The sequence below is a fragment of the Athene noctua genome, chromosome 1 (genome assembly GCF_965140245.1).
Source record: "Athene noctua chromosome 1, bAthNoc1.hap1.1, whole genome shotgun sequence".
Lineage (NCBI taxonomy): Eukaryota > Metazoa > Chordata > Aves > Strigiformes > Strigidae > Athene > Athene noctua.
This window is the reverse complement of record NC_134037.1, coordinates 219,993,216-220,021,169: the sequence shown is the minus strand read 5'-3', so window position 1 is coordinate 220,021,169 and position 27,954 is coordinate 219,993,216. Positions and strand designations below refer to the sequence as shown.

At 40.0% G+C, this 27,954-nt stretch overlaps 1 protein-coding gene across 6 annotated transcripts in view; it reads right to left on the bottom strand.

The window, feature by feature from the left end:
• The window catches only part of KLF12 (KLF transcription factor 12), a 240,670-nt gene that overhangs the window by 146,174 nt on the left and 66,542 nt on the right, over positions 1-27,954 (bottom strand). For all 6 annotated transcript variants that reach the window (XM_074912050.1, XM_074912040.1, XM_074912024.1 and 3 more), the window contains one exon: positions 23,050-23,113. In XM_074912050.1, coding sequence (XP_074768151.1) covers positions 23,050-23,070 — 21 coding nt within the window. In that variant the 5' untranslated portion in view covers positions 23,071-23,113. The remainder of the gene's footprint in view (positions 1-23,049; positions 23,114-27,954) is intronic.

The window sequence follows — 27,954 nt, the reverse complement described above, 5'->3', positions numbered from 1 at the left end:
AGCCTTTCACTAATCACTTTTGGACATTTATTCCCTTGAAAGATTAATTAAAAACACAAATCATACCCAGGCCTGTATGGGCAACTGCTACTAGAGCATTTGTTATAGAAGACAGATAAGCTTTTGGCCTTAAAAGCTCTTCTTCTGAGAAGCTATGGCAATCAGTCTACTAACAACACTCTCCCTGCTCCTAAAATGCCTACATTTTCAGTACAGCACCACTGCAACTAAAACTGGCATCTTCTTCATGCAGATGACTTTTTGTTGCAAGTTTTAATCAAATTATCTCTGGCTACTTTAGAGGAAGAGAAAACAAAACAAAAAAATGTATTTCATTCTGGCACACCCCCACCCCCTCCCCCCACGAACCCTGTAGTGCTTACTTAATTTCGAATTACACTACTATAAAATTTGGTTCCATCCATGGCTGCGGTTTTGTAGCCAAGGTTGTATTTTGACCAAGCCATATATTTAAGAATCATGCTGCAAACTTTTAAGAGGGGAGCTGCTGCCATAACCAGCCTCCTGTCCTGAGACACAACCAAAGACACCCCTAAACCCCCTCCATAATTTCTCCTAAGCACAACATGACAGAAACTGCACTCTCCACACCACAGCTGTCAGCTCTCCCACTCTCTAAGATTTTCATGTCTAGCTGCTTAGTACTACAGCGTAAGAAATGAAACGATGCTTTCCCAGACCTGGCCAAACTGTGATGAGCACAACCCCATGCAATCCCCGGAAGAAAGCATTGAGCTCAGGCTTCAGAGCATCCAGAACCCAGATCTCACATTTCCTGTATGGATTAACAAACATTTACGTTCCTGTGCAAGACAGCCTCCTCCACATTGCATCTCATGAACGCAAGAGATATACAGAAACGAGGTGGATGATGCTAATTACTGCTGTCACTAATGAAGGTAAAGGGTTTACTCAGTCATGCTGAAGAGCTGCACACTGGCAAGACAAAGCCACTGATGGTTCTGAACTTCTCCATGAGGCACCAAAAACATCCAGCTGACAATTCAATGCTTTGTAACTCTGGTGGGTTGACCTTAGCTGCCAGATGCCCACCCAGGCGCTCTCACACTCCTCAACAGGACAGAGGAAGAAAATAAGATGGAAAAGGTCATGGGTCAAGATAAAGACAGGAAGATCACTTATGAGGTACCATCTCAGGCAAAATAGACTTGATGTGGGGAAAAATAATTTAATTTATTGTCAATTAGAGTTGGATGGTGAGAAACAAAGACAAAAACTAAAACACATCTCTCCCTTCTTCACAGGTCCAACTTCATTCCTTCATTTCAACTCTTCCTTTACTTTTCTGTACAAACTTAACTTCTAACATGACACACTTTCATTTTTGAGAAAAGAAGTATCAGCTGGGGAAAAAGCAATCTCAGATTCAACATTCAAGCTACAGTAAAAAGTTTCAAGTTTAAGGGGAGTACGTTTGAATAGCTAAGAGCAGAGAACAGCCCTTAAGCAGTCTTTCTGTCTCAAAGCTATGACTTACAACTTCCCCTGCTCCATTCTTCTAGTTAATTTTACATAAGTTTTCTGCACAGGCAGTAATTTAATTCATCATTATATTTTCATTTTAAGGTTCCAAAATAGAGTTATTTTTGTGAAAACAGTGTTCTTGATAGCTCAGAAACCCAAATTTTTAAGTTTTTCTTTTTTTATACAGATATTTGAGAAAGATCACTGAATTAACCATGAGCCCTAGCAATAAGATCACCCTGTTGATTTTTCTGAACATAAATACCTAAAGTTATATTAGTCTCATTACTTACATTACTATACTGAAGTTATCCATCAGTGAAAGCAACAGACAGCTTAACACCTCAGGTCAAAAAATCTGAAGTGATCCACTCAAGGCAAAGCTTCTGAAGATATGACAGATCCTTTTAAGGATATGACTAGATAAGATTTCCAAAGTTTGAAATTGTTTTTTCTCATTGTTTCAAGGGATAATAGAAGAATGAAAGATTACCATCTCTTCTCAAATATAACTATCTCCATAGGGAGAGGAAGTCAAGGAAAATGTCTTCTTTCCAAATTCTCACAGGAAAGAATCGCTCAATTGTCTACTACCTCAATCTCCCTAAGACCTTAATTTCTAAAGAAGTCCTTTATATACCTTACAAGAAGATTTGTTAGTCACTTAAATGTAGTTATCTCTAGGGTGAAGCATACCAGTTAACACTGCCACAGTATAAGAGTAGTTCATTCCAAAAAGTGAAGGAAACAACTATCTGATAGAAAATAAAATTAAATTTATGTGGCTAGAAGATAATCACTCAACTGGGAGTTCTGCCAGGAAATCAGGGTTAACAGCCCATGTCTTGCCATAAGATCTTCATCATATGTAATTATGTCTATAGCTGTGTGAAATGTTCATAATGAAAGCAGAGATTCTGGTAGTTCTGCATTTTACCCTGAACTTGAATTTCCAGTCAAATTCCCTAGAAATAAAAGGATCATTTGCATTTATTGATGCTTCAAGTAAAACCAAAACAATTTCTTAAGAAAAAAGTAGAGTGAAGCCTTAAACTTCAACTGTTTTCATGAGAAACTGGGTGGGGTTGATTTGAGTTCATTCCAACTCAAGATGAAGTTCCTTTAGTGAGAGAGAACGCAGTATTTGTGAAAGCCTGGACAAACAATATGGACAAACAAGCTACAGTTTATGTCCTATCTAATGAAAGCTTAAAATGCCACAGCAATGGACTTCTGGGAAGAATAATTAACTAAGGCTAACAACAAGGTTGCTTCTCACTGATCTACAAACCTCTCTCTAGTCCGCTTTTTAGCCCCAAACAGAGTTGGGCCCAAGTGCAGCACATGATATTCCATACATCACCTTGCACTGTAAGAGGCTGTGGGAGGAGCGCAGTTTAGGTATCGGTATACGTATCACAGACACATATCTGCATGGCATCCACTGATCATGGAGGCATCACAGCTCTACGCTTTCCAGGAGGGCCTCTGAGTGTGGTCTCCTGTTACAACCATGCATGCCAGGTAGATGCCAGACCTGAACAGCAGCTGTGACTCAATGCTGTCAGTGCCTGAGCAGCACATGCAATGGTTGGTCTTCAGCTTGTGTTGTCCTGCTGAGATCCTCATCTGATATACCAGACCATGTCTGGCTGTATCCTGCTGCTACCAGTACACAAGCTTCTTGAATTCCTATTCCTGTGCCTAGATCCCTTAGAAAAAAAACATAAACTAATTCTGCAGACAGCAGGTTTCCAAAAGTTAAGCAGAGAAATCCCTAAAGATGTAGCTATGTTTTAATTTGCTACATATTTTTATAAATCTATCTCCAGGGAAAATGTTCAAGTACAGACAATATTCAGTGAAGACAACCAAGATCTCATGTTTTGTTTCTAAATTCTTTTGGGTTTGTTTGGCTTTAAATTAGTTTTAGCAAATATAAATAGAACCAAAGAGATATGGTCAGCTTCCAGGTGACAGAGGAGCTTTGAGTGCATTGGCAACTAGAGGCCAATCTGCTGTTTTGCGGACTCAGCAGGCAACCCTGTCAGCTTAGACTGCGTAAAATCCCATTACATCAGCTCTGCTCTTGCCACTTTCAGCTGTCTCTACAAAGAATTACCGATCATTCCTACAGTATGTAATTCAGACACAATATGTTACAAGTAACAGTAATTACTGAGCCATACATTTAACTTGTATCAACACTAATGGCTTCATTGTTTTCCTTCTAATACAATATTCACAGAATATTTGATAAGGTTTTTGTGAATACTGAAGGACTGGTTAAGTATTATTTGTGGATTTTCTTGACCTTATACTTAAAAGCCCTGCTTACCCCCCATCCCCCCCCCCCAAAAAAAAAAAATCAACACAAAAAGAATGCACCAAAAATAAGCCATCATTTAGGAGACATGTATCCTTAAGTGTGGTGGGTCAACCCTGGCTGGATGCCGTGTGCCCACCAAAGCTGCTCTGTCACTCCTGTCCTCAGCTGGTCAGGGAAAATATAACTAAAGGCTCCTGGATCCAGATAAGAGCAGAGAGGGATCACTCACCAATTACTGTCATGGGCAAAACAGACATGACTTAGAGAAATTGGTTTAATTTATTAACAGTCAAATCAGAGCAGAATAGTGAGAAACAAGAACAAATCTTAAAACACCTTCCTCCCACCCCTCCCTTCTTCCTCATCTTAACTTCACTCCTAATTTCTCTCCCTTCTCCCCACCAGCAATGCAGGAGGACAGGGAATGGGGCTTGGGGTCAATTTATCACATGTTGTCTCTGCTGCTCCTTCCTCCTCAAAGGGAGGACTCCTCATACTCTTCCCCTGCTCCAGTGTGGGGTCACTCCCACAGGAGACAGTCCTCCATGAACTTTTCCAATCGCAGTCCTTCTCACAGGCTGCAGCTCTTCATGAACTGCTCCAACATTGGTCACTTCCACGGAACTTCCTTGAGGACCAGACTGCTCTAGCGTGGGTCCCCCACAGTTTCCTGCCAGGAGCCTGCTCCAGCACGGGCTTCCCAGAGGGTCACAGCCTCCTTCGGGCATCCACCTGCTCTGGTGTGGGCTCCTCCCCGGGCTGCAGGTGGAGATCTGCTCCCCCGTTACCCTCCATGGCTGCAGGGGCACAGCTGCCTCACCATGGGCTGCACCGCGGGCTGCAGGGGAATCTCTGCTCCCGTGCCTGCAGCACCTCCTGCCCCTCCTTCTTCACTGACCTTGGTGAGAGCAGGATTGTTGCTCTCACATATTCTCATTCCCCTTCTCTGAAGAGGAGACAGCAGTTAAACAGCAACTTTTCCCCCTTTTTAAATGTTATCCCAGAGGCGCTACCACCATTGCTGATGGGCTCGGCCTTGTCCAGCGGTGGGTCTATCATGGAGCCGGCTGGCATTGGCTCTGTCGGACATGGGGGAAGCTTCCAGCAGCTTCTTACAGAAGCCACCCCTGCAGCCCCCCTGCTACCAAAACCCTGCCATGCAAACCCAATACATTAAGAAAGGGTAAGTTTGGAAAAAGCATGCACTGCATTTACTATTACACTATAATTAATTTTAAAAAAACTTTCCATAACACTTCATGAAGCATAATAGTAAAATAAACTCTTAGTAGTTTCCTCTGGGTTTTTAAAGCACTGACAAGTAGCGAAGACTGCTATCAAGTGGAAATTCATTACTTTTTCCACAAAAAAACCCCAACCTAGTAATTGACCTAGACTGCCACTTTTCCTTGACCACAGTTACAATTCAAGTGCTTTCAAATAAGTACTACTCAATTTCCAAAGCAGTTTTCTGCCCTCTTATGTCAACTGTCCTCAAGTTTGGAGAATAGTTCAAAGAACGAAAACTAACATAGCTGGCCACCCCTCAAAAAAATTGCAATGGAATGTATAAAAGAATTTTCATAGTCCTACAAATATTATATTGATCAAATTTACTAAAACATATATACTTAAAGGTTAACTTTACTATTAGGTGAGCTGTTGCCTCAATTATTAAACTTGAGGGGAAAAAAAAAAAAAATCACATGAAGAACTGCTAAGAACAGTTTCAGGTCAGGTTTTCATTCCAGGTCCCCCATGTTTTGCCTTTACCAAGGAATAAATAAAAGTTTAAATAATCAAAAAGTAAGTCTCGGGTCACACCATGTTTTTAATCAGCTCTAGTGCTAGAACATCATCAATAGAGCGTCGGGGGAATAATTTTGCCATCTGACAAAATTTTCCTGTATCTCTTATGTAAATTGTAACTATTTTGTATTTGCTAAGCAAACGAGAGTTGAATGGTATTGCCCAGCAGCTTACCAGTGACTGAAATTTTACTCTGAATCCTGCCCTTACCTGTTCTGATAGGAAAATGAGCTGCTGAAAGCACAGGGAGCTTGCTGGCACACATTTCCCCCCACCTGCCAACGTGCGAAGTCTGCTTCCATGAAGACAGACGCAACACAGGCCCTGCACTCTGGAGAATAAAGGGAGTGTTTAGCATGTAGCAGTAGCCACAGTTTAGTCCAAAATTTTTGTCCGAGATGCCACATGGCAGGCCAAATGTCCTGGACATCATTGCTTCCTCCATAAATTACACTGGCCCTTTTCATCATGGGTGTCAGAGAAAGCAAATGAGCTACCAGCAATACCGTATGCCCCACTGGAGCATGACTGGCCAACAGATCCTCCCCAACCTTTCAGCTTGGGGAGAAAACTGTTGCTCCTCTAGGTGCCATGTTCCCTCCCTCTAGGGTAAAGTAGAGCAATAAATTGATTGTCAATGTCAGAAGCTGGCTTCTTACAAATCATGGACACTGCAAAGTGCACCCTCTGAGTACCAGGAATTTAAGGTAATGCTGTCATTAAATATGCCTAGCTCCCTTCTAGCAGCTGGGCCACAAAAACATTAAGTAGCTGATACTGGTGTTAGCCAGCAGAAGTATTTCTCGCTTATCTGATACATGTATAGGCAGAATTAAAAAGAAACCAGGATAAGCTAGCTTTCCCACTTCAGGTTAAAAATGTAATGATAAAGTTTAGGAAATTCAGTTAAGCCTTATCTTTATTTCAGATTTATTTTGTTCACAAGCAATTTTAAAAACTTTTTTTTTTTACTATTAAAAAAAAAAACTTTTTTTTTTAACTATTAAAGACAGAGCAGAGTATGATACCCATAACAGAACACCTTGCTCTCAGAAGTCAGTTGTTCGTTTCCATCTCAGCTTGTTGCACTGCCAGCTACAGGGGCAGAGGCAAATTCACTACAGCCTTGAGAGGAGTAGGAGAACACGCTTACATGCAGCTGCACCCTCCAATGCCAGATATCACAGGTCACACCTGCAAGGAGTGTAGCCAGTTCTCATAGAACCTCAAAAAGCATCTGCTGTGGTTCACGTACAAAGTCATAGATATGATAGGCAGCAAGCAATGAAACAAAACCGTTCTTTTCAATGGCCAAATTCCAGCTGCTAGGAAGAGATGTAACCACAACCTTCGCCCCAGCAGCTCCACCGCAGCAGAAGCACTGCCAGAGTGCCAGTGTTTGCAAAACTGTGCTTAAAAACCGTTTGATTTATGTACATGCCAAAATAACAAAAGAATAATTAAATAAAGCTGAACGATTGCACGCTCAGATGAAAAAGTCAGACTGTTTGCCAGAAGCTAAGCATTACTCCATCACCTTTCCCTGCACCTTTTGCACAGCACCTTACATGCACGTGGAGGAATGGTAATTGCTTTATACGCTTCTTGCTGTGGAGCAAACAAACTGCTTATTCTGACATTTCGAAAGAAAGGCTGTATGCTCTGATGAAACTCCTTAACTGCAAATGTTTAACATCCTGTCGCAACCTGATCTCTGTTCTATTTGACATCAGTTTGAGGTTTTCCCGCTCCCCACAGGCTTCAGTGCAAGCTCCTGGGAAAATATTAATATTAAAGCTGGCAAGTAGCACTCAGTACACTTCAAAAAAGGGCAAACTCTGACTTTTGTTCACTTAGTAAGTTATAAAGCACCTCAATTCATGAATGAGAATCTGTAAGTATCCACCAAATACGTGAAAAAAACCTGTCTAAAATAACATACTGCTCTCAGACTCTTCACACTGACTTAATAGACAGAAGTTGATACCTGACTGCTCACATGAGGGGTTTTCTCACCCAAGAGAGGATGACCAAAATGCTTATGTACAAAACTGTCAGATTATTTTCAACACGCAATAAATTATCGTGGAACAAGGGTCCACTTTAAAGACAATTCTAGTTAAATGTTAGGAATTTCTAATTAACAAGTTTCACATGTCATCAACACGCATTTCCCACAGATTCTCAGAGAAGCTGTGATTCCTCAAATATGTTTGGGGAAAAAAAGTGTACTGCACATGAACAAAATTACTGCTGAGTGAAATAACTGCGTAACTTCAAGAGTACTTTAAGTAACTATGGGTATAGCCATAAAAGTGAGAGGAAACAAAATCACATATGCATGAGTAGCACATACAGCACTACAATAATAATCATTTGAACTTTTCTTATAGCATCCCTAAAATTTAGAGATACAAAAGTTGCTATATACAGTGAAACTGGGCATATATAATAAGTTTAAGACTATAAAAAAAATCCATGAGCAAGTGTCTAGGGGAAAGACAAGGTAAATGAGTAATTAATTTATAACATATCAGTTCACAGCAAGAAACATGTAATCCTGGAGAAATCCAGGCAGCAATGGATGTACAGCCAATGTTTTGATTTTGGTTTTTTTTTCCTTAGGATCCCAAGATAATTCAGCTGGGAAGGTACCTCAGGAGATCTCCAGTCCAACGTCTTGCTCAAAGCAGGTGTCGCTCAGAGGTCAGACCAGGATGCTCAGGCTTATGTCCAGTCAGGTCTTAAGAACCCTGAAGGATGGAGATGGCACAAATTCTCTGAACAACCTGCTCAACTGGGAGACAGACTCCGGGGCGAGGGGGGAAGGTTTTCCTCACACCCAGCCTGAACTTCTCATTTTCAATGCACTGTCTCTCATTCTCCCACCACGTATGGCTATGAACTGACCGAGGACCCCTGAGCCCACACATCCTACCAGTCTTTGCCCATCTGACTGTGCACCCATCCAAGCTGTAATAACCATAACTCAAGATACAAGAACATTGTTGGAGACACCGTTGAAAGCCTTGCAGAAGCCAAGGTAAACAGTGTTAACTTCTCTCCCCTCACCCACTATTCCAGTTGCTTTATACAGCAGATGCAACCATGTAGGTCAGGCATGCTTTATCCTGGGTGAATCCATGCTGACTGTTCCCAGGCACCTTCTCCTTCACAGTGCCCAGATGTCTGTTCACAGAGGACTCATTCTGTGATTTTTCTGAGGACCAAAGAGAAGCCGACTGGTCCTTAGTGCCCCAGACCGCCCTTCTGGACTTGTCTAAAGAAAAGTGCTCTATTTGCTTTTTTCCAGTCATCAGGGATCTCCCATAGTCTCCAGGACCTTTTAAGTAGAAAGGTGCCGAGAATGGTGCTGCAAGGATGTCATCCATCTGTCCCAATGTCTGTGCATGCAGGCACGTGGGTCCCATGGGCTTGTCTGGGTTGAGTCTTCACAGCTAATCCCCAGGATTTGGTACTCATTCATGACTGGTGGTTCTGCTCCTTAAGCCTTCTCTGTAAGCAGAGGCCTGTGAGGAGGCCACTCAGGTGAAGGCTGAGGCAGAAGGCAGTAGTGGAGTACCTCAGCTTCAGGCATTCAGCCATGGACCCACACTGTCCAGCATTTTAATGCTGATGTAGTAAAAATGCTGTTGTCTTTTGTATTTTCTGCAAGTCTGAATTCCAGCTGAGCTTTGGCTTTCCTGACACCATCGCTGCATGCCTGCACAGTATTTCTGTTTTCATCCTTTGTATCCTGACCCTGCTTCCACCTCCTGCTATATATACTGCCTTTTTGCAACTGGAATCCACAGATTTTGCACTGGAAGACAAGACTTCTTCACTTAAAGAGAAACTGGTCTCCTAACAAATCCACTTGTCTGATGAGCTGGAAATTGGTTCAGAAACAAATGGACTTTTCTACAGATTTGTTTATCAAGAGCTATCGAGCACAAAAATACAGATACAACCTCTGGTTATGAAAGTATTTCTGCTGTAGATTTATTGCAAACTTGAAAGATGTACCAGGGCAATACCACTGCTCATATGCAACCTTGCTACATCGTTTCCCTAAGCATCCATCTGTTACTGACTGCTGTTTGAGGAAATATATAAGGTAGACAGTCCTTTGCGCTAACAGAAAACAGCCACATTTACATTCCTATGTCTTTTCTTTAAGTATAATGCATGCCAAACCCATGGAAGTTAAACCAACTCTAAACCACGAGATTCCAGTCTGAAGACTTGTACTCAATGAACTGACATTCTTCTGCCAAGCACTTGGTATGGATCACTACCAAAAAGGAACCTTAAGCTAGGTGGGCCACTGTCTGTTCTTCTGCAGCATTTCACTCCCTGTGATTTATTCCAGAGGTAAATGAGATGGTCAGCACACAGCATTTACAGCTTAGTATGGACTTCAAGTGATAACTTCAGACCCCTCTTTGTTTCCCCTCAGTCATTGCTCAATTACTGAAAATGCAACAATACAGTCTGTCCATGTGTGCCACCATTCCTGGCTGATTTCATGAACAGTAAAAGTCACAGCCAAATGACAGTGCCTGGCAAAGCACCAGAATATTGAAAATTATTGTTATTCTCACTGAAACATATAGAAGTATTACATCAAGTTACACGATAAAAGTATACATTCCCACCTGCTGTTGAACTCTATTTTGCATCAGAGGTGCCTTATGCAAAAACATTTGACAGAACTGTGTGTGACTGCTAAACGTGCCCCTGCTGGGTCTTTAAATCCTCATTAGCATTCTTTAAGTCAGTGCTCCTGATTATACATTGCACAGCAGGAAGGTCTAACAAAGTATTGTTATTTGTATTATCTTTTAAAACCTAGCATCATGCTGCCATTAAAAATGCATAGTGACCTTACCCATGTCAAGGTTTTCAAGAAATAATGCACTGAGATAATTGGTTGTTTGGCATCATACATAGCCTTTATAGCATGTGTCAAGTCCTGAGTCATACTAATATATTTAACGTCTCTCATTAGGACATAATAAGAAATTGTGCTTGTATAAATCACGTATTTATTCCCAGCACATGGCTTAGTTACACTGTGTAAAATGACGAAAACGATTTCCTGTCCACACTAGCTATGTCTCACATAGAATAAAACACTTTCATTAGATTTACTTCGCACCAGAAGAACTGGATGGGTTAAGCTGCTCATTTTTAAGCAACAATTTCTGCACAGACATAGAGTGTTATGTGTATTGCATCTTTCTGAAGAGATCCACACCCCTAACATTAATAATGTGACAAACTGTCTCCACCATCATTCTGGATGCTGAAATTCAATAAACATTACTAAAATATTCTAACCACTAAAATTACAGCCACAGTGGTTTCAAGAGCAGTGTTTATCAGACACTGAATGATGCTGGACACAAATCTGAAGTGTAATTCCCTCAATCAGTGTAGATGTTTCACAAAAATGCTTTTTATGTTAAAAGCTCATGCCAAGTTACCAGTTCACATGTAAAGAAAAAAAAATATTTTATTAATTCTTTCAAGAAAATATACCTTTTCTTAAAAATGACTCCTCACAGGACTTAAGCTCACAGAATCTATGTTAGGTACCCAACTCATGTTTTTTCATGAAAAGCACCAAAACTATGCCACTGTTAGTGTTGTTTCTTCAGGTGTCCATCCCGTGGCTCAGTGCAATCAACACAGAGCCTCCATCCAGCTTCTGTGTGCATATGCATGCATTATGTATGTGGACGTATACTTTATATTGTCTAAAGACATTTAATAAATTCTGCATTTCAAGAATTATAGGGAAAAAACACAGTAATTGTATCACCTGTTTGGTGCCAGGAATAATAAATTATCCACTCTTAAGCAAAAATTGTGAAAGTCTCATCATTTACTCTTACATTAAAAACAGTCTCTGAAACATTCAGGTGGGTTGTTTTTGTTGTTTGTTTTAAAGTAATGACAGTTCTCTGAGTAGCCATTTGAAAAACAGCAGAGCTCTGAGTTTATTTTCAACCTGAAAGAATACTCTCATGATCAACGGATTATGTTTATTATTCAAACCCACAAAACTATTAACCTGAATATGTTAAAACTGGGAAGAAAAAGAAAAGTCATGCTGCTGATCAACTCTCAGGACCTACTAGACTAATTCAAGAGATCACTGTTAATACTGTTTTGACCATATCTATTTATCACACCCTATAGAAGACTACTTAAGTAAAGCATGCCTTTTAAAATAAATTACCAAATAATCCTTCATGTTTTTACCATCATCAGCTGTCATACAATTGCTGTAGGGTCAGATATAAAGGTTTATGCCTGGATTGGAAAATTTTTGTTGAAATTTTACAAGGTAGGTACTTGTTAAGTACTTCACATGCTCATCATGTTGAATGGTCTACAAAGAAGTTAGTAACCAGCAACTGTGCAACTTGGATGGCTACTGAAACACCCCCCAAGATTCAAAGCAGTCCAAGCCAGGCAGGATGGAAACACCCTAGCTTCACTCCTCACTAGTGAGGAATATGAGTTCATCACTTTAAGTGTAATAAGCATTCTTGAGCTGCTGTCTCAGAAATAAGTGAAGGACACAGACACTTCCATACTGTGACAACACAAGCACCAGTAGATGCTTGCTCTTTTCTCCCTTTAAAATTTTTTATAACCTACAAAATTTCACAAGTGAAAGCTTCAGGATTTTTAACTTAATGAACATAAATTTAAAGAACAGTCACGGCCATGCTAGCTGGTGCTTAACGTTGCATTTTCAAAAGAACCTATCTCAGCCATACATGGAAAAACACCTTTTTGTTCTATCTTACTAGATATGCACATAGACAAATACTTTTAGGTCACTTATGCTGGGATTAGAAATGAGAGACTTCTCTCCGAGATGAATGTACACACATCCCAAAGTAGGGTAAGCTGTGGAGAAGCAGGGTGTGAAGAAGCTGCCCTAACCAGGGGGGGGGCTCCTTCAGACAGCATGACTCTTCAGGATCCTCTTCCGTGCCCTTAGGGTCTGGTGCTATGCATCTATGTAGTGCACTGGAAAGTCTGGAGGTTGAACTGAGCTTTTCCTTTCCATTGCCTTGCTTATATTTTACTTTGAATTTTAATGCCATTTGAGAAACGGTTACAGACACTTTAAATCACATTCACCTGGTGTGATCTTTTATTTATTTTCTCTAAAGATCCCCATGTGGGAGAGTTCTGAGCCACCACAGTGGAAGAATTTCAATGTTTTAAAATACTTTCTCATGAAAACAACTCTGTCCTTATAAAACATTCCTAGTTCTCTGATCCCATCAGGCCACGATGCGGACAGATCCCAGTAAATTTAAGTAAATGGGTTATTACTTTCACGTCCTCCCTTGCATACTGCAGTAACTGTTACTGATACAGACATGACTAGACAAAATTAACTGGTTTACTAGAAACCAAGCCAGAAAAAGAAATTGGTAAGAAGAAAAATCTAACTGTACATCAACTGATAAATAATAATCACTATCCAGTATCCAGAGTAAGTTTGGCAGAACTAATCCCAGCATGCATCCTGGAGTTAAGACTAAAGCACAGCATACTTAGTAGACCAACTAGGTATTATCCATCACTACTGAAACCACTGGAAATATATTAAGTTTTTTATTAATAAAAGCAGAAACTAACCCTGCTCATGAAATTATCCCTTTTTTTCCAATGACTTGGTCTCATATTAGGCAAATAAATGCCTGTGTTTGTGTGGAACATTATATGGTGAATTACTTGCCCAGACTTTATTACAAGTAGCAGCAATTGACATCAGGTTAATACGAAAGTATCCTTAAACTGCATATAGCTCACAGAAACCAGAAACTAAGATCATCATTCACTCTTTCGGAAACCTGCTATGCCCAACAGTAAATCTGTTCTTGCAGGCAGAAGTGGTAAGTAGCCTTGATCATAACAAACTGTTGCTACAGATCAAAGAGTAATGGCACATTTATATTCAAAGTAAAGTAACAGCCAAACTCTTCCTTGAAGCCAAAAACAGGGTTTAGAAGCACACAGTAGGAGTTGAGTGTTGTTATTACCATCTACATTTAACTTTTCTACTTCAGTGTTTCTTTGTCCATTTTCCATGCTGAAAAGATATCATCAGCTCATGTAGGAAAAAAAAAAACAAAACACACCAACCAATGTGGGTGAACTGGTTTGAGTAAATTAAAGTCTGAAACTTCTTAATGTTAAAACTTTTTTCCAACATACACCCACTTTGAAATTATGATGGTTCTAAAACTTTCAAAATTACTATTATTACTATAGAAATAAATAGCAGGTGAGCTTGGTTTATAAATGCTTTCCATACATTTAAATAGCAGTTAGGATAATTACCCAACTTCTTATGAGCCTCTTTTATCAAGCCATGAATTATCAGCAGATAGTATATTTTTACCACGTAAAAGCCATATTTTCAGACAGATGCATGCTGCTTGCCATTCCTGAAGAGCTTTAGAAGTCCTGAATAAGATAATAAAATAGTTAAAGGGATCCAGATTATTCAAAAGAAAGGTTTGGCTCTTGTACATGAATAGCCAGGATATTATGAACTCTCTGGCTCTCTTTCTGGATATAAAAAAAAAAAAAAAAATGAAAAAAAAATTATCCTTGCTTTCTGCAGAGATTATTAAGGCAATTCACTTGTTTTACATTCTGCGATAAAATAAACTCCACTGTCATGCCGCCTGGAGCTCCTGTATCTCATCCATTATGTAAATCTCCAAAGAGTAGTTCAGCAAACATCATCTCAGTTCCACTGTACTTAATAAGACGACCTACACATCTAAGTTAATTTTCATCTTCCTAAGACCAACAGAAACTCCTTATTTCTTAATTTGCAAGAGAGATTCTCACTGTCATCTCTCTTCATAATCACCAGAGCTCATATAGTTTTAAATGAGTCTCAGAATTAACTCCAAATGTTTGGGTTTTGGGGATTGCACCATCTCCTCTAAAATAGGGAAAATAAAGCCAAGTAGAAATAATGTTTTGAATCTCAGTGTTTCTAGGACATCTTTTTTGTTGGCTTTAGTGGGGGTTTTTGCTAAAACAAATACTGAAACACTTCTATATTACTTAGAAATTAAGGCGGAAACTCAGTGCATGTTTACCTATAATGTTTGAAAGCCAAGGCTTTTGTTTTCACTTGAGCTATGCCCACATATCCATCACAGCCGACTGCAGCAATCACAGCTGTAGCAGACTGCTATCAAACTGAACTGAAACAACAACAAAAAACCCTAAGTAAATAGCAAAGTTCAAAAGAAGGTGACAGCCTCAAAGCAGAAGACTTGCCCTTTCCTGACTCATCACCAAACCTCTGCACAAGAAAGACTTAATGAATCACCAGGAGTACACATGAAGCACCATGTGGGAAGCCTAAGAGCGGGTCAAGATTTAGATTAATACCAGGAGCTTATTCTCTCTTTTAGACACATGTCCTTGGGTATATGAAATACTGTATCCAGTGGAATCATTATTCAGGTCTGTTAGCAGTGGATATCAGTATTAAAATAACTGCCTTCTCCTTACGTGCTAGCTACTGAATTCTAACATGTTCTTCTACACCTTCATATGAGAAGTGACAAATTGCCATTGTTTGACATTATTCTCTCCACGGCATGTCAAAAATACTAAAAATCCAAATGCATTTATTTCCAGCACTAAATGTTATTGTCAGATATGTAGGAAAAGGGAAACAAGAAAGCATATGCAGTATTTCAATTTCTGGTTCAATGTATCTTAATCAGCACCACCCCACATGGGGGTTTCCCTTCTCATTGAAAAGTAAAGATTAACTCTAAAATGCAGTTAGCTGTGCAGCTTCACAGTACTGAGAATTAATACCTCCCACAACAGAAGTATCCTTTTTTTCTCCATGCAAACACTTACATCCTGATAACTAATGACCAGGAACAGGTCATTAAGAAACAAGCAGAAGTAGTAAGTCCTGTAAATCTCTAGTTTAAACTTGTTTTATTTGATGGATCATGCCCGACAGAGCTCAATAGTATTCAGCTTCTTAGAAACCAGTACCTCAGAGTATGAATTTAAACATTTTTCTCTCCATTAGGCGCTTTGAAAACCTGTGTCACACTTCTGAAAATACACACATCAAAATGGTCTTGTCAAACAGCTTTGAAATTAAATGCCTTGTGCTTCCCTCTCTGGAGTAGTATAAATTTAGTCATTATTAGAATTAGTATAATTGTTCTCTAAGTGCTCTAGGAATAAAAGGTGAAATGAGCTCAGTGACTGCTCTTTCATTCCCACGAGAACGTGCCACAGAAAAGTCAGGCTGCAAGAGCAGGGAGGCGCAGGGATGCTTTGAAAACCCAAGGACTGGAGAATGAGTCCAGCAAAGTGGAGCATGGTGTACTCACCATGTCTGCACCAGCATAGCTTACAGGCAGAGGAGGTGTCTGCTTTTTCAGGGAGGACATAGAATCCCATGGGAAGAACAGTCCTCTGGAGATACCTAACAGCTGTCTGCCAACTAGTGGAAGACAAAAGAGCCTTCAGCGAAACGACTGAAGTCGAAAGGAACTTTGAGATCTGGCTCCCTGTGGACTATGTCCCATCCCTTACAACTAGTCCTCACCAGGACTGAACCCACTCAAGAGGAACCAAAGAAGCTGGTTTGAAACAGAAACTGATTTGAAAACACCACTAAACAAAGAAAGGCATTATGCAATCTCAGCTAGGAGGTTCCTGAGCTTTCACCTAGCAGAACAGCAAGTCTGTATCTCCCTCAGCAAGCAGTACTGTTTCAACAGGAAAGGATCTTCTTAGTTTAGTTGAAGATATCCACAGCCTGTGTCTTTTAACAGCCCATGAGACAGAGTTGGGTAAACTGTTTTGGAGCACATCTTCAGGTCTGGTTTCTTCCAGAAGCCACCTAGGTTTTGCAGCCCAAGGCTATCCTACAAAGCAAACCAAAGCACACCAGGCCTGAACATTTCATGGAATCATTTCCTGATCTAAGCTAAACCAGTAACACACTCAGCTCACTTCCCAGCTCTAGCCTGGACCGCTCCAGCCAACTTCCTCCAAAACCAGACTGTGGTTTGAGGGACTGATCTTTCCAGGCTTTTTTAAGTAACAGTGTCGACAAACCTCTACCAGTTTGACTGGTCCTACTGAGCCCTCCAAGCTTGCCCCCTCAGACCCCTGTGCATGGCCTCACACTAGAGCCCACAACACGCTATGAAAACATGAAAACACAACACTGATAGGACTGCAATTATCTCCAACAACAATAACGAGCATGGGAGCACCATAGAGGTAAAGGAGGACACCGAAGCTCCAAAAGCCAGCAGTGTGCCTGCAGCAAGTGCAGTATGGAGGGAGCTAACTCTGGCCGGTGGGCATGCAGGGACATGGCATCACTCACACCACAGCCACAGTTTGCTCCTTGAAGTGGATGTCCATAGCAAGGCAGATACAGCAGGTTCTACATTTAAGCTTGGCAGTCCTGAGGTACTAAACGCAGCTGCAGTCTCAACTGAGGAAATGCTCACATCAAAATTTCTCACCTAGATCTTCAGGTTGCTTCCATCATTTTATTTCATATAGTCTACAACATGCATTTTGGAGACTACAAGAGGTAGTGACATCCGTTTCTGCTCCTTCTAAGTGGGAACTCTGCTTATAGAGTATCTCCTCTCCTTTCCAACATGGGAACACCAACATATCATGCATTTCAAATACAGAAATGGGAACCAAGGGTATCTGTACCTGCGTTATAAAGCAGTTCATCATTTTATGCTCACAGGCTAGTTTGCTATCTTTGTTCTCTGCTCTTTTCAAGGTTTTTGTTTGTTTGTTTGTTTTTCACTCCCAAAAGGAATTTAAAAAAAACCCCAACACCTCCCCTAAAAATTCCCCAAATCCCCCAGCTTTAAAAACCAGAGTAACAGTTACAGGAGAACAGTCATTACAGGAAGAATTTGAGCTCTGTATGACTTAAATTAATCAAAAAAAGTTACGTAATCACACACCAAGCCTTACAATCAACAGCACTAAGTAATACAAATGATAGATGCCAACACATTGACTAAGTAAAATTGTTAAGGGGTATTTATTAACTTTCAGAAGTAGTTTGACAGACACTCTACTGCACTGAGTTATGTCAATAGGTGCTGAAGCAGGCTGAAGCAGGCTCTTAAACACACTTTTCACCTACATCCACAATTTACTAATCACACTCACCATCACCACCTATCTCTTCACAGAGGAGTGTTTCAGGCAACACCAGCAACATCTACCTTTGCTTTACAATGACATTTAGTAATTTTAATTACATGAACTGTGAAAAGAACTCCAGTATTTTAAATATTTCATGGTTTTGTCACATTTTGTCAATTCTAGACTAATTAGTCTCCTGTAAGCTACACTACAATGTAGGCTGCTTTATTCCCACACACACCACCTCACATGAAGGTTCCTGCCATCCTTTTTTTATGTGATTCTCCATTTTTCCTGTTTCAAAAACCTGTTTAAATAAATAGGTTTTTAACTCAACAACTACTGCAAAATCAGAGCACCTGAAACATCCCACAGCAGCTCCAAGCAGAGCAGAAATCTGTGCCGCCACCAGGATTGCAAACTGTGCACACACTGATGCTGAGTGGCTACTGGGCAAGACACATTTCTCCCAATTCTGAGCAAAGCCTCTTGGACAGCTCTGCGCTGACTACTTGAAAACATAACCTTATTTATTACACACAAAGATCTCTATTTATTGATTTTAAAGCAAAGCTTGAAGCTTTTGCAGCAGAGCAGGCTTTGACCCTGTGCCTACTTCCGTTGCCTTTCTGAAGCTTGAGGGTGCAGAAAGACAACAGCTATCTTCAATCACTAAAATAACACTTCTAAAATATATCGCATTTTTGAGATACAAAACTTAAAAGCAACAGTTATGATCTTCCATAGATGTCTGCCCCCTAATCCACACTGGCAGGAACAAAATACAAGGAACAAACCCTCAAAACTGTAGTCCAACTTAATTTAAACAAGGTCCAATTACAAGCCAAGCACTAAATATGATTTGGCCCTAACTCTGATGAACTGATTTTGTGTGTATGTATGTGTGCGAGCTTTGGACACCTGCCCCAAGCCAGCTGCTGAAGAGCAGTGTGTAAACACACCAAAATAGTTGGGAAATGAATGGAATGGAGCCAAGACCCAGGACCCATAAACAAGAAACCATTTAGGCTATGAAAGCAACTGCCCAGCAGAAATGAAAAAAGAAGTGGTGTAGAACAAATTCTGTACTGCTGTTCATAAGGAAAGACTAATAGGGAACACCAAAGTCTTCTCAGAAATCATTCAATAACTTTACAAAGGCAAATGGGAGGGGAACAAGTCCATATGCAATGCAAACGCATCAAGCTGAAGGGGTTCACTTCAGGCATCTCAAGCACCTTTTTCTCTTTGGAAAAAGATTAGTTCCAAATCTATGTCACTCCACTCCCAGCCAGGCTGAGCTGACAGTAAGCAAACCTGGTGACTATGCTGCTCACTGTGCACGGCCCTCTTGCAGACCAGTGGGAAAAGATGGAAGCAAGAGACAGAATAATATGCAGCAGTCAATGTAAGGAACAGAAAATCTGTGCTGCTCCTCCCTTTCCTGAAGGTTTGGGTAGAAGCTTCCCTTCCAGTTTACAGTTTCAGCAGAGGTTTTTCATTTTTCAGTGACAGTAAGTAAAACCAGACCTGTCCTAGGAATATGACTCGGCTCCAGACAACAAACTGCCTGCTATCTATTTACACTGTGAAATATTAATTAAATATCAACCACCAACTGACCATTAAGGGACGCATCTTGATAAATGCTAGACAGTAGATGAAACCAAAAGAACTTCAAAGTCTCCCTGCCTTGCTGAATGGAGCCATCAGTCATTTTTAAGTGGTCATATGTTACATCATTTTATCAAAGATATTTATAATCATGATTGAGACAAAACATCAAACTACAGCCTCTTTGCCTGAGAAGAATCTAAACTGAAAAACACATGACAGAAGGGTTAGATTGATGGCCAATGCAAAATAACTCCCTTGAGATTAACATATTTTAAGATGTTGATGCTTCTATTCATAATTATACTCCAAGAATCCACTTAATGATGTTAGATGTGAAAGACCACTTAAGAGCAGTCACTTTCTTTCTAGGAAAACTGCATTTGCTTGTAATAGATATGGAGGGGACAGCTGACAACAAAAACCAAACATATCACCACACTGCTACTAATGTTCTGACTATACAAATAAGAAGATAAAGCTTCCTCAAAACACCTTTAAAGCACATTAAAAAAAAAAAAAGTACCATTTTTATCATGATCAGACTTAAAAAATCTCCAAAAAAGTAAAGATTGAAAGTACATTGTGTCTGAAGTCCAACCAATACCAGGATAGCTTCAAGCCAGATGAGGCAACTCAGGGGCTTGCCCAGGCTGCAGTGGAGCATGGCATTGTTCCTTCCCAGACTCTTCCCTCTGTGGAACTTGATGAGGTCCCTGCCAGCCCATTTGTTCAGGCTGCCAAGGTCACCCTGAACGGCAGTCCTGCCCTCACTGCATCAGCTGGGCACCACTGCGCAGCACCACGCACGTAGCCAGCAGCTCATAGGACCTGCACCCTCCCATGCCCTGCTCTGCACAGGAGTCAGGGGAGGTGAAGCAAGGGCACATCAGAGGTTGGGAGACTGTTGAGATGGGGTGATCTCTGGAGAGTTCAAGAAACACCCCCTTGTACTGAGTCCCTCCCTCTAAACAGCTGAGCCAAAGTTTGCTCTTGTGGGTTTGTTTGGTTTGGGTTTTTTTGGTTGTTTGTTTTTGTTTGTTTTTTTTTTTTTTTTTTTAAAAAAAAAAAAAAAAAGAGATGACGCACAGGTTGAGACAGCAATACTACTGGAGCTTACCACATAGACCTCTTTAGGAAATAAGCAGTTATCTCCTAACACCACTGAATTCAACACAGCTCTGTGTTATTTATCATTTTTTGAGCATTAAATAACTTAGAACATCATTAAGCCCATCACATGAACTGCCCAGTACTACTACTGCAAGCTGTTCATGAAACCAGTGTGAAACCATACCCAAGACCACTCTTTAAGTACAACCCGGACCTGCCTTTACAATCTGACCAACCTCTTCTCCCCTTCAATTTCTGACCTCCTTTCAGTCCTACCCACTTGTTTTCCATTTAAAGTCCTGATCTTTATTTTGCCTGGGACTTTCTGAGCTATAGTTCGTCCCTGTCATTTACCCATTTCCTTACCAGCTCCTATCCTGGTCTCTCATCTCCATACATCCACATACAAACACTGAAGGCTAAAAAACATAAACTTTAAATGTCAGATTCAAAAGAGAACTGAACCTCTGGATTCAGTTGCTGCCATTATGGAAAACATAAAAGCATTGTAAGCTGCATGCATTGAAGATACCTGTATGCCATCAGGTTTATTTTGTATATTTCTCATTTTTCTGGAAAAGATTCATCTGACCTCATTTTATGAGACAGAAAAATTTATGTTCATATTTCATTCACTAGGTTGCATATATGTTGTCATTCGTTTACAGAAAACCACATTTACATATATTATTATATGGTCTGAAGCAGATGAACAAAGACCTAAAACACAGTAGTATAACATACAGATAATGCAACCCGAGTTGTTCATGCCCCCAGTGATATACCAACATACTCATGTTAGCAATGGAAAATTTTGAGAACTTGGTTAGCAAAGCAGCAATAAAGCGAAAGGTTGAGGCAGGGTCCTGGGTGAAACACAATCTCTTTCCTACTGGAGCCAGAACTTTATCAACTGATCTTAACGGTGACCACAGAGGAGCTCTCTCCACTTCTACTGTTTTAAGTTTTCTGGAATCAGTCTTCCCAGAAATGGAATTTTTTTAGCCTCATACTTTGAATAACCACATAACCACATTTTTTTCTTGTTCCATGATATGATTTAATCATGGTACTTTCCTAACAAAAATTAACAGCTGGATTCACTGCCCTGCATTTGCAAAGACTGTCAAACAAAAAAACATGTAAAGAATTATCTTAGTATCCCTTCTTATCTGCACATGTTTTGCACAGCTTCCTCACGACTACTGCGGGATGTCATCAGAAGGGCATGAGAGAGTGGAACTACGGCTTGACAAGAAATAGATCACCCTGTCCTCCTGTTCTTCCTTCCTTCTGCCACTACTTCACATTGAACCAGAAGGAACTGCATTGTACCCAAGGAGGAATTAAACCCAAGAAGAAAATAAACTTCTGAACCACTAAATAATTGATAAAACCAAATTAGCACTGAGATAAATAAGAAACTTTGTCTTCTTGAACTACATTGCTCAAGTTAATAGAGCTACAGCCTTACATTTCTGGTATTGAACTGACAGCATGCTTTTGAAAAAAATCTGAGCGGTTTTATGGTTTTTTGATTGTTCCAACCCATTACTGAGATTCAGGTGTTGAAAAAGGCTCTCTAGGAAAGAGGTTTTCCACCCTAACATACTCTTCCTTGACTGGTATAGCTTCCAGAAAGCGTTACTGAGCTGCTGCACAACATCCCACTGGACCGTGCCCTGTATCCCAACATACCACACCTGGCATTTGCCATTACAATTCATTTGCTCCAATACAAATCCACAGGCACAGTCAGCTTTGTTTAAACAGCCTTGGAAGGCATTGGTTAACACAGCATCCCAGCCAAAGCCTATAGTTCACAAGTCAGATTGACAGATGTCAAAGCCTACTAAATTTTATCGTCTTACAAATCATAACAATAGTCAGTAATGCACAGAGGTCCACTAACAGCCTCTTCCTTTTTAACTAGCACAGAAAATGCATGCTCTAAGACAGCCATCTCTCTGTGATAAGAAAACAAAGCACCAAGATGGTTTCAAAGATATCATATCCTATTTGACTTCTTCAGCAGCATTTGTCAGTCTGCATTTGGCATTTGAGTGGCATCTGTGGCCACTCCACAATATATTAAGCTTCATAGCCAGTAGCTGTAATGGAAAACAATGCCTCTTTCATTCTCCCTTCATCCTTGAACATAAGAATAATGAACACCACTATGCATCAGCCCATTCAAACACCTGGCTTCAAAGGAATTACCTGTTTCCTTAACGTACTACTAGGTTTTCCTTTGAACATTCAGGTTTGGTCAGAAACTGCTGCGTTAAGCTACAGCTGTGTTAAGCTATAGTATTCCCAGGCCCGAAAGACAATATGGCATATGAATCTCAGACCTGTTAATTCATCTGTTATGTTTTGTAACACAATATAAATTTTTGATAATAGCAGTAATACGTATAATACATATGGCTGTAAAAATGTCAACCAACTTTTATGGCTTTCCTCTTCATATGAATATTCAGTCATCCATTCGTCCCTAGATCCACTTCAATCCTGAAAAAACAAAGATGAAATAATTTAATAGATATATTTTCTTAAGAGGTTCATTAATTTCTCAAATATTATTGTATATGCAAATAAAAAGCCTAACCATGGACGTCTGCTCCACAGTAGTTTATAAGCACTTTAAACAAAACTGGGTAACTACAACTGGAGAAAGCCTTATGTTTCCTCTTAACTAATGATTTTAGTCAATGCTCTCAGTGTCTTTAATTTCTGAGCTGCTACTTGAGCACACTAAATCCCAAGTGGTTTAATTAGTCTTCAGGGCCCATTATAAATCAGTACCCTGCATTTGTACAGGTAAACTTTCCAGCAGTTACCGAGTGTGAATATTCTTTACTGGTATTTCAAAATGTGTTTCCCAGAAATATTATGTGAGATGTGGACGACAATGCATTAAAAACCTAATTACATCTATTAGTGAGCTCAGTCAATATTCCAGCCACAGGAAATAACAGTGTAAGACCATTACAAAATTTGTATGTATTTCTTGAAAGGTTTCTTATGGATACATTATTATTATTTTAGTTATGTTTCCATATGAATCTATACAAGAAAAATGTATATAGAGATTTACACACTGTATTACACTTTAGGGAAACTCATTCCAGTTTAAGATATACTAATCCAGTAGTCTAACTTTTTTAAAGCTGGGGGGGGGGCGGGGGCGCAGTGGGGGGGAAGCTTCAGATGTCTAAAATTTAAGTAATAGGATGTCTTAAACCTCTTGCCAGAATACATGCATATATCTGGAAGCAAATGCTACTTACAAATGTCTCTTAATAATGGAAATGGTGTGAAGTCAAGAATCTAAATCTGCTGTCAGTTATCATAAACAGTCTGTTGCTATTTGTGCATCACTCAAAATAAGGTCATCTTTCAAATAGCAGTGGAGCATCACCTGCCTGCTTTTAAACCACAATCCAGCAGTAGTTTCATTACTGCTGTATACACAACAACATGACTAACAGCTTTCCAAACAGTAAGCAAACTTTTACACTGAAAACAAGACAAGAAGCTCCCCTAAGCATGCAAAATTAGTAAATATTCATATACTATGCTACTATTATACTGACTAAACACCATGCACTTAATTTATTTCTAAGAAAATATTAAAGTTAATAGAAAAAATTTCCAAATTTTCATATGAATCATAAAAGTTTGTAAACACCGACACAACTACAACTAGATGTAAGTAAATACTGTAGGCTTAGAGCATGTTAACTGTTGTAGACCATTTGACTCATGCACCCTGCATCTTGTAGACTCTTTCCAATACTTAACCACCCTTGGCATTACTTGGATTGCTTCAAAATTTCTATTTCATGAAGCAGATTTTATTATTTTTTTATTTTTTAATATTTGAACACTTGAAGAATCATCTTTGAGTTTCTACTAGCTGCTCTTTCTCTGTGCTACTGTTCAAAAACGGGACAAGTGTACTAGGTTTTCCATGTCCTGGACTTGCATGATGTGGTGGAAATGACGTAGTCACCAAATTCTTTAAAATAAATATAATTTATTCAAAAGCTTCATGGGGTCTCTGTCAGAGGAAGACAGAGTTTGACCTGTAATTGTTTCCAGTTCTCTAGGTTTTCTCATTACTCCTCCCTACACACAGACACACACAATCCTACAACACAGCTTAGCTTCAAGTTACATGTGACTGCCAAAGTTCTATTAGGTTACCGTGGCCATGGTGACACAGCAAACATAGGTATGTGTTTCAGAAGTGCAAACATACTGCTATCCAACTAGCCATAGCCACAGCTGGTTTTGAGTTATCAAATCATGTACAACAGCCCTCCTCATGAAAAAGCTACTTTGTTAACAGTGATAAATAATTGGGTTTGCTTATTAATTTTCTCCAAGTCTGCACAATTTATCAAGCACCGAATTGCCCACATCCTTGCATCACTAGCGTGCTCTCCTTCACAGAAGGGCTTTTGCTTGTCGTCCCCTTTGGGAAGCACAAGCAGGGCACATCACAAGCTCCAGCAGTGCAACCTTCCCACAGTCCTGCTCCACCATCTTGTGGTTTGATGGTAGGACAGGGGTTATCCCCTAGCACTAACCACCAGGGTGACCAAGAGCACTGATTTTGGTGGCCAATGCACACTTGCCACACATGCCACCCACACAGGCCACAGGCCTCTTCACTGCATCTATTTTAGGCTGCTTTTGGGGAAAAGATGAAGAGCAAACAGTTCATCTGAAACCAGCATTTAACTAGTAACATCACAAACCTGTTGCCTGATTTTCAGAACAGCTGAAAAGCTTCACCTTCAGATTAAATAACTTCGAAAGACATATGAAAATAGGACCATGCATCCTTACAGATCTAGTGCATTCACTCTGCACCGCTGTTGAATCTGCTCTAGACTTTGGTTTTCAGTGCCTTGCTGTGAAATCTCAGTTTCTACTATTAGAAATATAGAAATAGACATGAAAAGTCCAAATAGAAGCATCTTCCATTTGTATCAAGTGGTTTTTATACCAGAAGAAAATTTACCAATAAGACAAATGCACAATACTCCTGATTCAAAACCTTGATGTCTAAAGGGGTCTTTAAGTAATCATAAGCAAAGCACCTAACAAACCACCAGTTTTAACCAAAAGAAAGAAATGTAAGTAGCAAACACAGAATTATATCCACTTCCAGCCAAAGGCTAACCATCATCTTAAAAACATGTTTTCTGACCCCAGGAATTTATAAACCTTATGAATGCCACCCAACATTAGACAACTCCTCCTAAAGCAAGCAAAAAACAAACAGAAATGACAACACCTAGTCCATTTTGAAAACCGGTCTTGATCAGAATAAATGCCCTGGTAGCCCCACCATGGCTGGCATCCCTACCCTACCCACCAGAGCAGCTGAGCAGGAATCATGGACCAGAGTAAGGAACACAAGAAGGGTTTCAGGAAAATCATGCTGAGCATATTTCTAGACAAACAGAGGTCACTACACATGTAGAGCTGCCCTTGACTCTACAAGCGTAACATTTTTGAACATATAAACCCATGTTAATTAATTAAAAAACAAGGTCATGCTGGCATTGCTTTCGCATCTCTTTTACGTACCGTTAACTTTTAAGTGAATTCCCATTAACACAGCTAAAAATTACTCTTCATGCTATTTTCCCTCTTTTTGAGCTCAGACAGATATGGGGACATACATGGAAAAGAGCCCTTCATTCACAAAGTTAAGTCCTTTGCTGAATCCAGATATACTAACTTTTCCCTCTACAAAGCAAACCCTGTATTTCAGCATGTGTTTCTTAATCACCTTCTTGCATCGTTTGTTTTCCTTTAAAAGTATGCACTTTTCTTCTTGAAAGCCTTTAAACCTGCACTTATACTTCTGCAATCCTTTTCAAAGGCCCTGAGTCACACCAAACTCCCCCGAAGATGGAGTGTGACCTCTTCCAAACTCATGGAGGCCACCCTGAACATCAAGTAAGGCAAGATCACTGAAGGCATGGTTTCAGCAGCATTCAGAGACAAAGAAACACAGGTTATCCTTGACCCAGTGTTGAGGATGGCTACCTTTGTATTAATAGCAGCCACATACTTCACCTTTCTTCTTATGTCTCCAATTCCTGCAGGAAAACTCATAAACTCCATAATGCAGACATTCTGCAGAAGCTACAGATAAAATATACATTAACCACAATCTGCAGACTTGAAACTGTCCTCAACATTTAGAACTGAAAAGAAACACGAGAGGCTGAAATTCAGTGCAGTACTGCACTGAATCAGCACACTCAAAAATCAACCTCAATTGCACTTCAAGTGCCTACCTTTCTCTTGCCTTGAGTCTACCCCCCAGGATCTTTGTAAAGTTGTGTAACCATTGTAACTGAAACTAGCCAAAACATTCTGTCAAAGTTGTATGTAAAAAAGTGGAAAAACTTTAAAATTCCAATGTAATACACTACCCCACCAGCAGTCATCACAAGCTGCAAGATGAACCAGGTCATTAACAGCTTAAAACACGTTCAGTTTAAGTGTAACTGCTATACATTTTACAGACCTCACAGGACCAAAGGAGCACTTGTTACATATTCTATTACTCACTAAACTGCAATCATAATGTTTATTCTGTCCCCAGCTAAAGTTTTTGCTAGTCTTTGATTGTGATTTGTTGTTCAAACAAGGCAAACGGAGTTACTTGCCTTAAGATGCCAGCTCCCACACCAACACCTTTGTTGTTCTGACGTAGTGTCATAATAAAAATATCTTAAGCTGCTCAAAATATTTCTGAAAATTAACTTAATGCTTCAACTTCTGGTTTTCACTGGTATTTTAATAAAATAAAGAGAAGCAGGAGGCAGAGAGTGGGATGCTTGTTGCTAGGCAATACCTAGCTCTCCTGAACTCCTACAGACTGAAATATTTATCCAGACTCCCACGAAGAATGACATCCAGCACAGAGAAAGAAGAGACACATGCACTTACTGAAGTACATCATGATTCAAGGCAAGAAGCAGCAGCTCTGCCACCGGCTCAGTCCCTGGTGTACCTGAGCTGAGGAGGCTGCAGTCTGCAATGCTGGGGGGTGATGCAGCTCCTCCTGCGCATGCACATCCTTAGTGATGCCTCCAACACTTTTATGCCAAACCAGAATGATCTTAATGCCATTAGTCTCTTGGCAGCACAAGAAAACGCATCCTTCACTCACTTGATTGTATAGCTGTGTTGTTTTTCTGTTGTTTGGGGTTTTTTTCCCCAAAATCATTATACTCTAATAACAGGTTGCCATAGAAAAAAGCATGCAGCTGGCCAGATGTGGATGAACAATTCATTAACTGAACACACAACCTTTGCGT